Source organism: Taeniopygia guttata, chromosome 1 (assembly GCF_048771995.1).
Source record: "Taeniopygia guttata chromosome 1, bTaeGut7.mat, whole genome shotgun sequence".
Lineage (NCBI taxonomy): Eukaryota > Metazoa > Chordata > Aves > Passeriformes > Estrildidae > Taeniopygia > Taeniopygia guttata.
The window spans coordinates 29,989,307-30,002,430 of record NC_133024.1 but is presented as its reverse complement, the minus strand read 5'-3'; the positions used below and the strand labels follow the sequence as shown (position 1 = coordinate 30,002,430).

General features: G+C 38.4%; 1 protein-coding gene across 4 annotated transcripts in view; it reads right to left on the bottom strand.

Moving 5' to 3' along the window:
- Positions 1–620: 620 nt before the first annotated feature.
- Positions 621–13,124, bottom strand: part of RIMKLB (ribosomal modification protein rimK like family member B) — a 50,722-nt gene continuing 38,218 nt past the window's right edge. For all 4 annotated transcript variants that reach the window (XM_072926386.1, XM_072926383.1, XM_072926375.1 and 1 more), the window contains 4 exons: positions 7,732–12,267; positions 5,320–7,339; positions 1,063–1,128; positions 621–810 (listed from right to left, as the gene is read on the bottom strand). In XM_072926386.1, coding sequence (XP_072782487.1) covers positions 11,804–12,267 — 464 coding nt within the window. In that variant the 3' untranslated portion in view covers positions 621–810; positions 1,063–1,128; positions 5,320–7,339; positions 7,732–11,803. The remainder of the gene's footprint in view (positions 811–1,062; positions 1,129–5,319; positions 7,340–7,731; positions 12,268–13,124) is intronic.

Below are 13,124 nucleotides of genomic sequence, written 5' to 3'. Positions count from 1 at the left end.
CACATCATGAAAATGCCATCAGTATGTGTCTAATTCTTTACAGTGCTTCACTAACAACAAATCAAGAGAGCCATGTGCAAGATCTATAACCCATGGTTAGATTAGCTGTCTTCAGAAACAACAGACAGTAAGAATGTACTTGCCCATGTGTATAACTAGCCCTGCCATTGTGGCTTCAAAATCCAAAGGCACATTATCTCTGGTAGGTTAACCAAGTTGCTTCTCTCTTTGTCTAGCAGTCACCAAAGTGACCAAGAAGTATAGCATGATCAGTATGGTGACTTCACTTTTAAACCTCAGGAGACTTGTACCCTCAAGGACTTAAGTGAACTTGTAACATAACTGATAAAACCAAAGGCCTGATGCTATAGTTTCTAAGGCATTTGGGAAGATTATTCAATATAGTATGTCAAAATAAAGCATTTAGAACTCTTAGGAATTAAATTAAATTCATGGAGGGGAAAAAAAAGTTAATAAAGTGAAGAATACCCAATAGGTTTTACTCTTCTGGCTTAGCTGCAGCTTTGATACAGTATCAACAGATTTCTGAAGTTAACCAGCCCTTCAAGAAAGGGGAGATGGTGCAAAAGGTACCAAAAAGAATCTCACACTCTCATGAATTACAATTCAACTTTTTTATTCAATTCTCCAAGTTAGTGGGACAGACTGTAAACACCACATGTGGACATCACTCCATTGCACATCCCTGCTGATCCATCCTTTCTTCCCTTCATTGTGAAGGAGGCATTATCAAAAGGCTAAGGGCTCCCATGAGAGGCAAAAGAAGACCTGCTGCTGCTGGAGAAAAACCTAAAGAAATAAATCATTGAAGAAGTTAGTCTTTGCTCCAAAATATGAACATCAGAAATGCAAGCAGAAATCATAAAAAATATCTCTGTATCCAGCACCTATTTGGCTTCCCTGATAGCTGCAACACAGACACACCAAGGACTAAGCCATGGGTACCAAACTCTTCTTCTGACCCTGGAAAAGGCCTTTCCAGGTCAAAGAGTGAGATGCAGTGTGGGTTGTGTTCTGAAGATAAAATCTAGTTCCTGTTACCTTTCCAGTGGGTAGAGTTCAATCTCTGCACCTGGTGATCCAGCATCTTCCACACACCTTAGATTCCTGTGGAAATATTTCATGTGGAGGAAAAATTGTGTAAAAGTTTAGCAAAGTCAAACTGCAGACTTTTCCTGCCTAGTTCTCCCACTGATAAAACTTCAGTACTTGCCATCCAGTAAACAACCATTTCCATTTGGGAATGGACAAGCATTCCTACATTACATTACAACTGCACTACCCCTCCATTACAATGTTGTAAAGGTCAGTGGGCAGGGTTTCTGTTTCCTTGTGTTGGTCAGATGCATGGGAAAACATATACACAAGCACATCAAACTTCCTCCTAAAACTTCCAAAATGCAAGTTTCAGGCTTAATGAACAATACCATTGAACAGAAATAATCCAGAGAATAAAGACCACCAGGCAGTGTTCTGCACAGTAGCAGCAAGGAGGCAAAACTGCACACACCCTCTTAGACAACCACACTTCTTGTAAATGAAATATTTACAGATATGAAATACATGCAGCTGCAGTTAGTGTGACGTGCCCATTCCTCAATAAGGTATAACTGAAACATTCATCTGGACTCCTGGCCTTCCACTACATTGGTATGACAGGACCAAAAGGATAATTGTGAATACAGCTACTGCTTAGGCTTCTTTCTGTGCTTCAGAGCACCTTCCCATTCAGTATATGCAACACCACGGACAGTTTCCACCTCTTCAGTTCCTGTCTCCCCAAAATGTAACTGTTTTACAACACAAATAAACGAAGTATCAAGGAAGCTCAGCAGTGTCACTGTTTCCAGGAAATCTGCACAGAAGAAATATATACTGGCCGAAGAGGTAGCAACAACTGGGTTACTGGCTTACCTAATATGGATCTTCCCTCCCTCTCCAACAACAAATGATAATTTGTACAAGAGGGATTGTCCTAATAAATTCTGGAAATTAGCATGTATGCCTGGAAATTTACAGATGCGAGAATTAATTTATTATTTAATTTTATATATTACAGCATTGAATGAGGTTTAAATGGGAGATGAGGAAGAATTTGTTCACAGAAGGGTTGTCAAGCATTGCAATGGGCAGCCCAGGGAGGCGATGGAATCACCATCCCTGGAGGTGTTTACAACTGGATGTGGCACTCAGTGCCATGGTCTGCCTGACAAGATGGTGTTTGTTTCAAAGGATGGGTGGGACTAGATGGTCTCAGAGGTCTGTTCCAACCTAACTGATACTGTGATTATGTGAAATTAGTTTCTTGCTATTAGAACACTTTATTGAAAAAAAAAAAAGCCAGTGATCATTTAATAAAAATTTCTTTTTCATTCCTGTATTAAAAATCTCAATTATATTGTAATTTGTCTAACACAAAAATGTTTTTTCTTAGCTGTTCTGTTTCCTATAGAAATGGATAACAGTATTATATATTTAACTGCCCAAACACAGTCCTCTCCTTCCAAATAAGCAAAAAGTATCTATTACCCTAAGACAGAACACTGTACATAGCTGCATACAGCAACCTGCCTCCAAATAAAAAAGCAGACACACAGAAATTCACATAAATCTTTTATAAGCCCTTCATGCACAGACTTGGCAGAGCTTAATACAGATACTATTACTAAGCAGACTGTATATTCTAGTAACACTTGTACTGTTTCTAAAGGGAACAAAGGAGGGATGGAGAAATACCTGAAAATGCCTTGCATGGGTGCAATGTGAATTTTAACTTTTTTATCAGCCTAATCCATCACCTACTATTCAGTCAGCATGAGGAACCTATCTATTCCCTCCTTTCACAAATATTACCCCTTGCCTGCCTCTGAAAGTCTATGACAAGAACGGAAAATAATCTGTCTTCTTCAAATCTCTACCACATCAAAGCTGCAGAAAACAGGATGTTTAGGTGTATGTCACATCTAAAAGAAAAAAAAAATAAAACCAGAACTCTTTTATACTGACAGACACATGGAGAACTGTGGAGGATCTGAAAGTGTTCTAAATGCCTTCCTGTTTATAACAAAAAAAAAAGTAAAATTCCTTCCTGACCAGTGACTGTCACCTTGGTCTCTGCTCATCAAAAAAGCTCACATACATTTACGTGCCTCTCTCTCCTACTATGCTGAGAAGCAGTGGTTACAGGTGTAATGGGGCCAAACAAGCCCATGTCCAGGACCAGAGGAACACTCTCCTTCCCAAATGTTACTGTCATGTAAACTCAGTGCAGTAACACCTTTAATCCACATAACCCCCAATTCAAGTAGGCAGGTGTACATTTAGTTTGTGCATCAATGGAACTTTTAGCTCTTCTTCCCCAAGATCCAGTTCCCAAAGGCCAGTATGCCTAGCATATATTAGGTATGGAAAGTCTGGTGAGACTCCTTCTTACAGCAACAGCTGGGAATGCTCAAGATCAGCAAAAGCTTTTTCCTGCCTCATTTCTATCTCTGATGACAGACTGACATAGGCTTCAGATTCCTTTGCCTCTCCTATCAGAAATTATTTCTCTTCATCACTTCTGCCTGACTGGATTTAAAACCCTTTCTCTGTGAGCTTCGTCTCACATACAGACTTTGCTCATTATTACATTTAAGATTGCAATAAATTCTCTATCCAAAATATCTTTCATTTTGCACATGCAATCTCATTTCACTCTAAAAAATCAGTTCTGGGATTTCCAACCTGTGGTCCACAGAATACTTTCAAAGGCTGTATGATAACTAAGAATCTAATGAGAAAAGCACACCAGCTGTCCAAGGTCCTAAGTGGTACCTGATGTGCACTGGACACTATTTAGCTGCCCAGATATCAAAATTCACATCCAGCTTTGTTCCTGTATATAAGTGTTGTTCCTGATTTTAGTGTGACTACTCCAGGTAAAAAGAGAAAACAGAATTTGCAATTTATTGACTAATACTTAGCTGTAAATTAAGTAGAAACATTTATGAAAATACAAAAGCTACTGCTGTATTCTGCATATTAGTATATATACTGACACAATTCCTTTTTCCCAATCCACTTGGACATGCTTCTCCATATTATCAGCTGATCGAGATTAAAACTTCTCCTGTGTCAGTACTTCCAGTGCTGCTTTTTCCACTTATTTTCTTTTCAGAAGGAGTAGTCATCCTACTAGAGAGTAAGCATTTTAATCTCTAGTGGGAGAATTACTTAGCATGGAGGTTTTGCTACGGTGGAACATCCTGATGACATCTGCAACAATAACTACTTATGGCGTCTACATCAGCGGTCTCCAAAGACGAGTCCATGCTCCTCGGGAAGTTTTGCAAGACAATCTGTAAGGCTGCAGGGTGAAAGTGGTCTTTTTCACCATTAACAAATACAGTTAAGTAAATGTTTAAAAAATAATCTTCATTTAATCTTTACCTCATCCTTTTTAACTTCTTGGGTTTATGTAAGTTTTACAGTGTATGTAGTAATACACATATGTAACTTGGGAAAACTATTGGGGCGCATGCTCAAAATGTTTTTTCTGATAGGAATGTGCAATGAAAGAAGTTTCAGAGCCATTTAGAACTGAAGAGGTAGCTGACACTACCAACTCTTAACCACTAACTCAGAAACATTACATAATTTGCATTTCCCGCTTCCAAAAAGAATTTTAACTGTTGGTGATTCAAACCTTTTTTTGCTACCTTGAGATTTAGGAAATCTCAAAAAACAACACTGTTCTTTATTATCATGGCATTTCTAATTATATATATATATATTATGTATATGTATATGTATATGTATATGTATATGTATATGTATATGTATATGTATATGTATATGTATATGTATATGTATACACACACGTTGCTCTTAAGTAGCAAAAAAAGCAGCTGGGCTCTCAGCCTATGAGGCTGATGGTAAGGATGTTCGTTACCTTCATAAAATAAAATTCCATAGGATTGCAGAATCTTCCTCATTCATTCCTTGGTTTTTAAACTAGATTACAATAAACATTTTACCAACAGCACAAATATGAACAGTCTTCTGTGGAGCAGAGAATGACTGGGCTAGATTAATTCCTTTGAACCTTATTTTCCAGCACTCTAAATATGTGGTGATTTTGGTGAAACTTAATTTTTTAAGACAAGTACTATCCCTTATAAAGGTAGAGGGGAAACTGGAATGTTCAATCACAGATGAGAATTAGTACATCAGGTAACCAAACACCAAGATAGATCAATGTGCCTCTTGTATTACAAGCAGTCTTTTGATGGTCAGAATTCTGTATATCAGACTCACCATTCAAAGGGACAGTTCAGGGACTCTGCCTCTCTTCTCCATTCCCCTTACTCCAGTTAGTATTTTGCAATCCATTTCTCCCAGTACTGGAGGTTCTCAGGTCACAGTCATGAGTGTCTTCTGCTGCTGCCACCTACCAGTTTTAATATTCTGTTGCAGCAGAAGGGCATATAGAAGAAGTTCTAGTTCAGCATGCACATAATCATCATCGCTTGTCTAAGTAGTCATGGCCTATTCAAGTTCTGCATTTCCCCATACGCTACACAAAGCACTGGGCACAACCAAGATCAACACAAGGCTTTGAAAGCCATTCCATAAAGAGGAAGAAGCATCATCTGTAAAACCACCTTTCAAGCCACATTAAATATTAAAACTTTAACTATTACAAAATGCAGTACATTTTGGTAAACTCTCCCCACCAAAGATGACTTGCAGACTCTGCAAAGAACTAGTACTGTATTTCTTTCAAAAAACTCTTCACACAATATATATCTAAAATCAGGTTAGAGATGCAAAACTGTGATCCAACATGAATTAACAAATAAATCTGAGGAAAAAAAATTATTTTTAGACAATATTACAGACCCCAAAAAGACACCCAACCACATGCCTGAAAGTGTTACACCCGTGTCCTATAGCAGCTGATGCACAAAAATATACACAAATAAAGGAATAGGCCTGCCCAATGCTGAGACGCAAGAAGTGGGAGTGTCTGAAAGGAAAAAGCATTGGAAACATAAGTATAACAGGTTTGTAAAATTACGTTGCAAGTAAAATTAAAAGACAAATTATACACTCAATTATACCAATGAAATTGGATATCACTCCACTGACTTCTACAGAGTGATTCCAGTTTTATCTCAGTGTAATTGAGAGCAAAATTTGGCTCTAAAATTATTCCCTCCCACCTTAATTTGAAGCTACAATTTATTATATTGCTGATAACTTTGCTTTCTTTCAAGAAAATATAAACTGAGACTGAAAAGTTGACTATTTTATGATGGCATAGAGGAGTTAATTAATGTACATCGAAAAATAATCTGAAACAAGTGCTAATTCTTTACAGATGTCTTAGGAAACATAATATTGCATCAGGAAACTTGGAAGCCTGTTTATAGGTAAATATTCTTCAACTTGGAAGGGTATTCCAATTGTCTGATATTTTACCTCTGAGTAAAATAGAAGATTCTCCCCTTAAATTAAGTAAAAAAAAATTAAGTATCCAGTACTTTTACATTGTTTGAAATTAAGGGAGAGAGTTACCAGAGAAGGATAAAATGCACAAGTGCTTTGATACAGCAGTCAGGGCAAGATAAAATGTGTCACTCCATCCTCCACAAACAGAAATCATCATCTCAACAGTCTTTTTCTGCAGCACACATATTCATCTATCTCTCCTCTTTACAGGATCCTGCTCTATTGAATTTTATTACTACTAGTATTTCATTCCTACTAATTACTTACTTCTGCAGTTATATTTCATGTTCACTTAGCAAATGGAAAGCAATGTATCTTTCAAAAATTAAGCTAAAACAATATATTTGAAGACAATCTAAAAATGATAAAGAGGAAGTGGAATTAATGTATTACAAAACTATCCCTCATACAGTTGCATGGGGGACTCACTTTTGTCTCACCTGAGTAAAGTAAAGCACAATGACAGTTTTCCTAAAAGTCAACAAGTGTAAGGAGGGGAAATAAAGTAAAGCACGGTTTTCTCTAAATCCGGTTAAAGAAATCATTCAACAAGTATCACCAAAATGAACTGATGGGAAGAAAGGAAGGCAGACAAGTTAGCAAATTTATGAAGGTTAGAGTAAGAGCAGAAAAGTGTCAATTTACCTGACAACAGGTCGGTTTTGGATGTCACCAAACTGCTGCATTTACCATTTTACCCGCTTGCATTACTGGGGGGAAAAGTTTAGGAAGGAACATTCGCAAGGATTTTTCATAAGTTCTCACTCTTGCCATCAGAAAGGGGAGAAGGGGTTTTCTCTGGATTGTTTGACTTTTTTGGCTCCTGAAAAGTTTTGCAAAGAACAGTAACAAAGTGTGAACTGTTAGAACACATTTCTGTAAAAAAAGGGAGAATAAGTCACCCAAAATAGCACAACAACAAATCCCACCCGAAATCCGCACAATTAATTTGTGTCATTGTTTTAAACAAATAAACAAAACAAAAGCTTTTCAAGTCAAATTAGAAACATGGGAGGCTTGGAGACTTCCAACAGCAGATCCACCATCAGAATGCTCCAACAGTCATCCAAAGTTTAAGATAGATTTAAAGAAATAAAAAAAAAAAAGAAAAGGCAGCAAACACCTAGTTATAAATCCTGCAGTGTTCAGTTTAACACAATTCCTAGAACAGTGAAAAAATTAAAAATTAAAAAAGACAGTAGCAACAGAAGTTACCTGTCCGAGCACCTACTATTCCATAGAGAGAACAGGAGTGGGTCGTGTGTCTCACACCAGCCATAAAGCCCATAAACCTTCTCAAAAAGAGTGAGCCATGAGAAAGATACTGTACAATCTGTTTGCAAAGTCTCTCTAAGCCCTTATCCCTTATGCATTTAACTGACAGATTTTTGCAATGAGGGAATTTAGCAAGTGTCACTGGTTTCATTTGTTGGATTTTGTAGTCCAGTATAACATCTGAAGAAGCATCTCCTTTGCGACTGACATACCCAGATGTTCCAGAGGTTATTTCCCGAGTAAATATCACACAGCAAGGACAGCACATGAATTGGGAGAAAAGGCTTCAAGACTGACCATCAACTCAGAACAAAAAATATAACAGTCAATGTAAACATCAAGCATTGGCACTGTTTTACAGATAAGGTGTTGTAACATTACAAGAAAAGATTTTATAAAACACATTAAAGCATTAAATACAAGGATTAAGATACAATCCATACATCGACAGCAAGACATTACTTACAAACACATTAAGTTGAACAGAAAAAATCTCCAGTGTTACAGAGAAAAAAATTTCATCAGATGCAATTTAAGAAACTTATTCTTGCAAATGAGTTTCTAACTGGCTCTTTCAAACATTAAAATATACAAAAATAGTTGTATCACCATCAGCTGTATTGGCACCACTGTAATCCACCATTATTGACCATTTTTTCAGCACATGCTTCCAAACCCACATATGGAGGTAGCGTTAGTGCAACTGTATAGAAGTTTAGGGTGTGATTCAGCACACAGAACTGAAGAAAATAAAGTGTATAAAGCTGACATCTGTGGAGTTCACCTTCAACAGGAAACACTGCCTGGTTTCCACAGGCTAGGTGTGTTGGTGTTTTTCCCTTTGAGTAAAAACGAGACACACCCCGCCCCCTTGCATCCCCAGGCCATTTTTTGCATTTCACTGTTTCAGGAGCAATGAGTAAGTAGGGAGTAAATACATGAGACAAGTGTGCCCATTTGTACAAATGAACCCTCAAGCAAGGTTTTCATGCAGCATCAATACCCAATATCCAAACACACACACGTGGTGTTTCAAATCCTGTTTCCCTCTGTGACCACTATGCATAGACTTCTCTCCAAGCTAGTAATGGAAGCACCAACCAGAGGAGCAACTTATCAGAAGGGAGTCAAACTGCAAATCTCACAACCCACTTAGACTTTTTTTAAAAAGTCTTATGTTTACTTCATGAAATTTATGACTGTGAGGTGTAACCTAGACATTTTGAAAGGGTGCTAGAAATGTAAGGTTCCTGTGAGCTACAAGATACTACAGGAACTCAGAAAAATAATCCAGAATATTTAGTTAACTTTCATCTAAAAGATGTTTCCTGTGATAGAAATATGAAAGCCTTTGTATACCAACTAGCACCTGTTTACTCCCTGCTGTTATTCCACATGTGCTCAATGTGTGTCAGCTAGAAAGGGAAGGATTGATCCTATCAGCCTGTCAAGGAATGCAGGCACCTACCAGTAAAAAGGAAGAGACAAAAAAAGAAAAAAACAACAACAAAAAAAAGAGCCACCCTCCACCCCAAATTCCCCTTGGATAAACAAGAAAGGGAAGTAGAGAACTCTTCTAAGAGAGTTTTCTGCTCAGTGACTAGAGAATTAGGTTACTTTCATGTTCTGTCGTTCTGTAATTCTTCACAGAGGTTGAAGACCTTTATATTCTTCAGGTATAACCTGTGCACTTGAAGGCTCAGTAAGAAGGATTTGAAAATGCCTTTTTACTGCTGAAGATCATTTTTTTGCTGGACCAGCTGGTCCACCTTCCTGCTTAACACCAACAGTCAACCTTTCACTTGATTTTAATAATAATATTTAATTCTACAAAAAAAAAAAAAAGCGCCATTTTATTACATTCCTTTTAAAATAAAAAAACCAAACTGTACAAAGAAGCATGATCAAACCTCCATAAAGTAGGTTAATACTGTTCTGTTTATTGCCTCTTGAAGACTCTCTGCATAGTGTCCGTGAGTTGTGTTTAAGGTCCAAGTGAAGGTAAAACAGCAGAGCAGCAGAGAGGTGAGGAAGGGCCACAGAGGTGGGCAGTGCAGAACCTCAGAGGGTACATGGGACATGCTCCATTAAAGTATCCAGAAAACAGCAGCATTGCACACACACAACCCCCCTCCAAACAAACCTATTTTCACAAGATGATTATTCAATTGTAAACGTTTTACTTTTTGTTTTTAAAAAAGAGGCTTATCTTTATATATATATTTATATATATATATATAGCTCCAGGGCTTTATGAACCCCGCGAATAAGAGGGGAATGAAAAGGGAGAAGGAGGAGGAAAAGGAGGAGGAAGACAGGGACTGAAAAATGGACTCAGTATTTGTTTTGGTTATCTGTTTTCCAAACCAGCTCAAGGCTAATGAGAAAATGCACAGCCAGAAGGATTAAGGAAAATCAGGAAGTCTGCAAAAAATTAGGAGCTAAACAGCCAACACCCTCAAAAAAATAAAGGAAAACAATTGTGCACACACAAACACACACGAGTGTGTGCACTCACACCACACACATGTAAAAGCCTAGGATCAATCCCTTAATTGTTTGTGGACCTAGGTTATTTTTTTCTTTTTTTTTAAAACTCTGGCTGAGCTCTCTTTTTTTTCTTTTTCCTTCTTTTTCTTTTTTTCTCCTTTTTTAAATCTGCCACGTTTTCCAAAGCTAAGAACTGAATATTTCTCCCCAGTTATACTCTTTGGATTTATGCCAACATCAGTTTTTTATGTTCAGTGGGGAAAAAGTAAGCCTGGTAAGTATTGTATGAACTGCAGCTTTATTCTAAAATTCCTCTAGATGACTAATCACTTTTAACCAGCTCCTCCCTCCTCCACACCTTACCACATTCCTCCCTCCAAAAAAAAGCAAACAAAAACAAACAAACAAACAACCCCCCCACCAATGTACAGGCTACAACTCAGTGTTTTCTTAACAAACAGTCTGCGGTGTTTTCACTTTGGCCACTGTTAAAGATGCAGGCATAGAGAAGGGAGTGTTGGACTAGCATGTATTAAAGAAAAAGGAACATTAACATTGCAGATCTCTCTCAGAAAGACTAAAACACTAACAAATACAAGTCGATGCACGTTTGCTTTAAACTAGTGTAATTCTTTTTCACATTTTTAGATTAAACATCATTTTGCATACCAAACATTACAGTGCTGTTTATCTCCTCCAACCATGCAAAAAATAGTTAAAAACATGCCACTTCTGCCCACAACCAATTCCCCTATATACCTTCCAAAATCAGGATTTGAAATGAGAAAAACAGAAGTATCCTCCTTTAAAAGCTTTATAAAGGAATTTAGACACAAAGCTGCCACTTAATACCAAGATGGTACAATCTACAGATTTTTACAGAAAGTTCACATTAAGTCAACTGATACTTCTCTCAGCCTCATCATTTGAAAGGCCGTACCCTGCAAGGTCAAAAAGTGATGACTTTAAAAGGATCCTGAACTTACAGCTCCCATCTACAAGAGTAGGAACAATAGGTGTCCAGGAATTTTGAAATACTTGGTATTTAACACCTTCAACTCACATAAAGAATTTGAGGCACTCGGCAATTTACAGGATCAAGCCTTACAGAGGTAGAAGAGACTTAACTGGTGCAATAATTCACAGAAGTTTCTAGCGAGCTGCCAGACAACTTTCTGAAAATCTTCAAGTGTGAATCACGCTTCAATGCTTGCCTGTGAAGACACATGAACTGCAATATATCTGGGGACCAAAGCAGCATCCAAACAAAATTGCTGCTTGGTTATGAACTGAGCATCTCCGCTGTAAAACTGATGAAGAACGAAGATAATTTAATGTTCCGCAAATGAGTAAGGACAGCAACCACAGCACGTGTGCCTTTTACTTTTGCTCTCTTGACTGACACTCCCACCCCCCCTTTCCTCATTCCTCTGAGCATCTCTGATAAACAGCATTGCAAGTTGGTTTAAAAAAAAAAAATTTACAAGAGAGAGTTCTGTTGGTCACCTATTTACACGTGGCATCACTCCACAAGGAGCTTGATCTCATTGGCTAGTAGCTGGTTCATGTTGAAGAGAGCCCCCGGGAGCTTGGTGAGCAACTCTCTCTCCGTGGTCTCAGGGTCGCTGTCGACAGAGCAGGAGCTAGCACTCATGTTGTCGACAGCGGCCCCAGGTGGAGGGCCCAGCTCTGGCTCGCTAGTCTCGCTGGCCGTGGACACCACGGAGAGCAGGGACATGCGCCGCGTCAAGCGGCCGGGGGCCAGCAGGGAAGCGGCATAGTCCGCTATGATACCAGCTACGTCTAAATTACAAGCCTTGTCAAAGGCAATGAAACCTACATTTGCATTGGCCTCGCAGACGTAGAATGAGCCGTCGTCCTTCATCAGCAGGTCAATGCCGCACACATCCATCCCCAGGATGTTTGACACTTGGACTGCCAACTGCTTGCCTTGTTCGCTCAGCGAGCACATCATTCCTACACCACCTGGAAAAAGTGAAAAGAACTTGCTGTCTGCACTCAGGTCACAAGTCACTGACATCCTTGTCAACCAGGCAGTGCTTTTTGATTGGGAAGCTTCAAAGTCAGCCTGCAAGCTCACTGCTGATGACTTAGAAAGCAACCTCCTTTCCACAGTGACTACTAATGAACTTGATGCCACACCAAGATTTCCAAAGATTCTGATATGCCTTTGGCACATCAAGATTATGATTTGTTTAAGAAGAGTTAAGTGATGACATTTTAATCCAGAAAAAATACATATTTTTATGATCTCAGGATATTTAAAAAAGGAACTAAGAAACCACCCTTGTTCCTTTTAAGAAAGATGCTTTCAAGAGGCTTTCTAGCTCATTATCATCATCTGTTCACATACCTCTCAACTTCCTATCACAGGTTACTGTCTCTGAAGCAAGAATTAGGGAACATTTGTGTCTGAACCTCAGCTCGTCAGGGTCACAGTCCACCAACTAAGTATTAACTGGCTCAAGCTTCATCTATCACAATACTTAAATTGAAAAATTACCCAAATAATAAGAAACAAGCAAAAAAAAAATTAGTAGAAAAATCTTTTAGGCTATATTTCCTCTGCATGAAGTAGTAACTAAAATCTCTTAGGCATTCTGACTAACCAAAAGTGCAATATACATGAACACATGTCATCCCTGCTCACATTCAGTAAAGTTTCAGCCAGGCAACCTCAGGCATCTTTCCTCCTTTTACCCTCAAAAACCCTCAAGTCTAACACCCAAACCTATGCAGAATCTCAGTTCTGAGCATGCTACAATCAATGCAGTAACCTCCTCTTTTCTCCCAGATATGGTCTTTGTGGGAAGAGGTAGCAG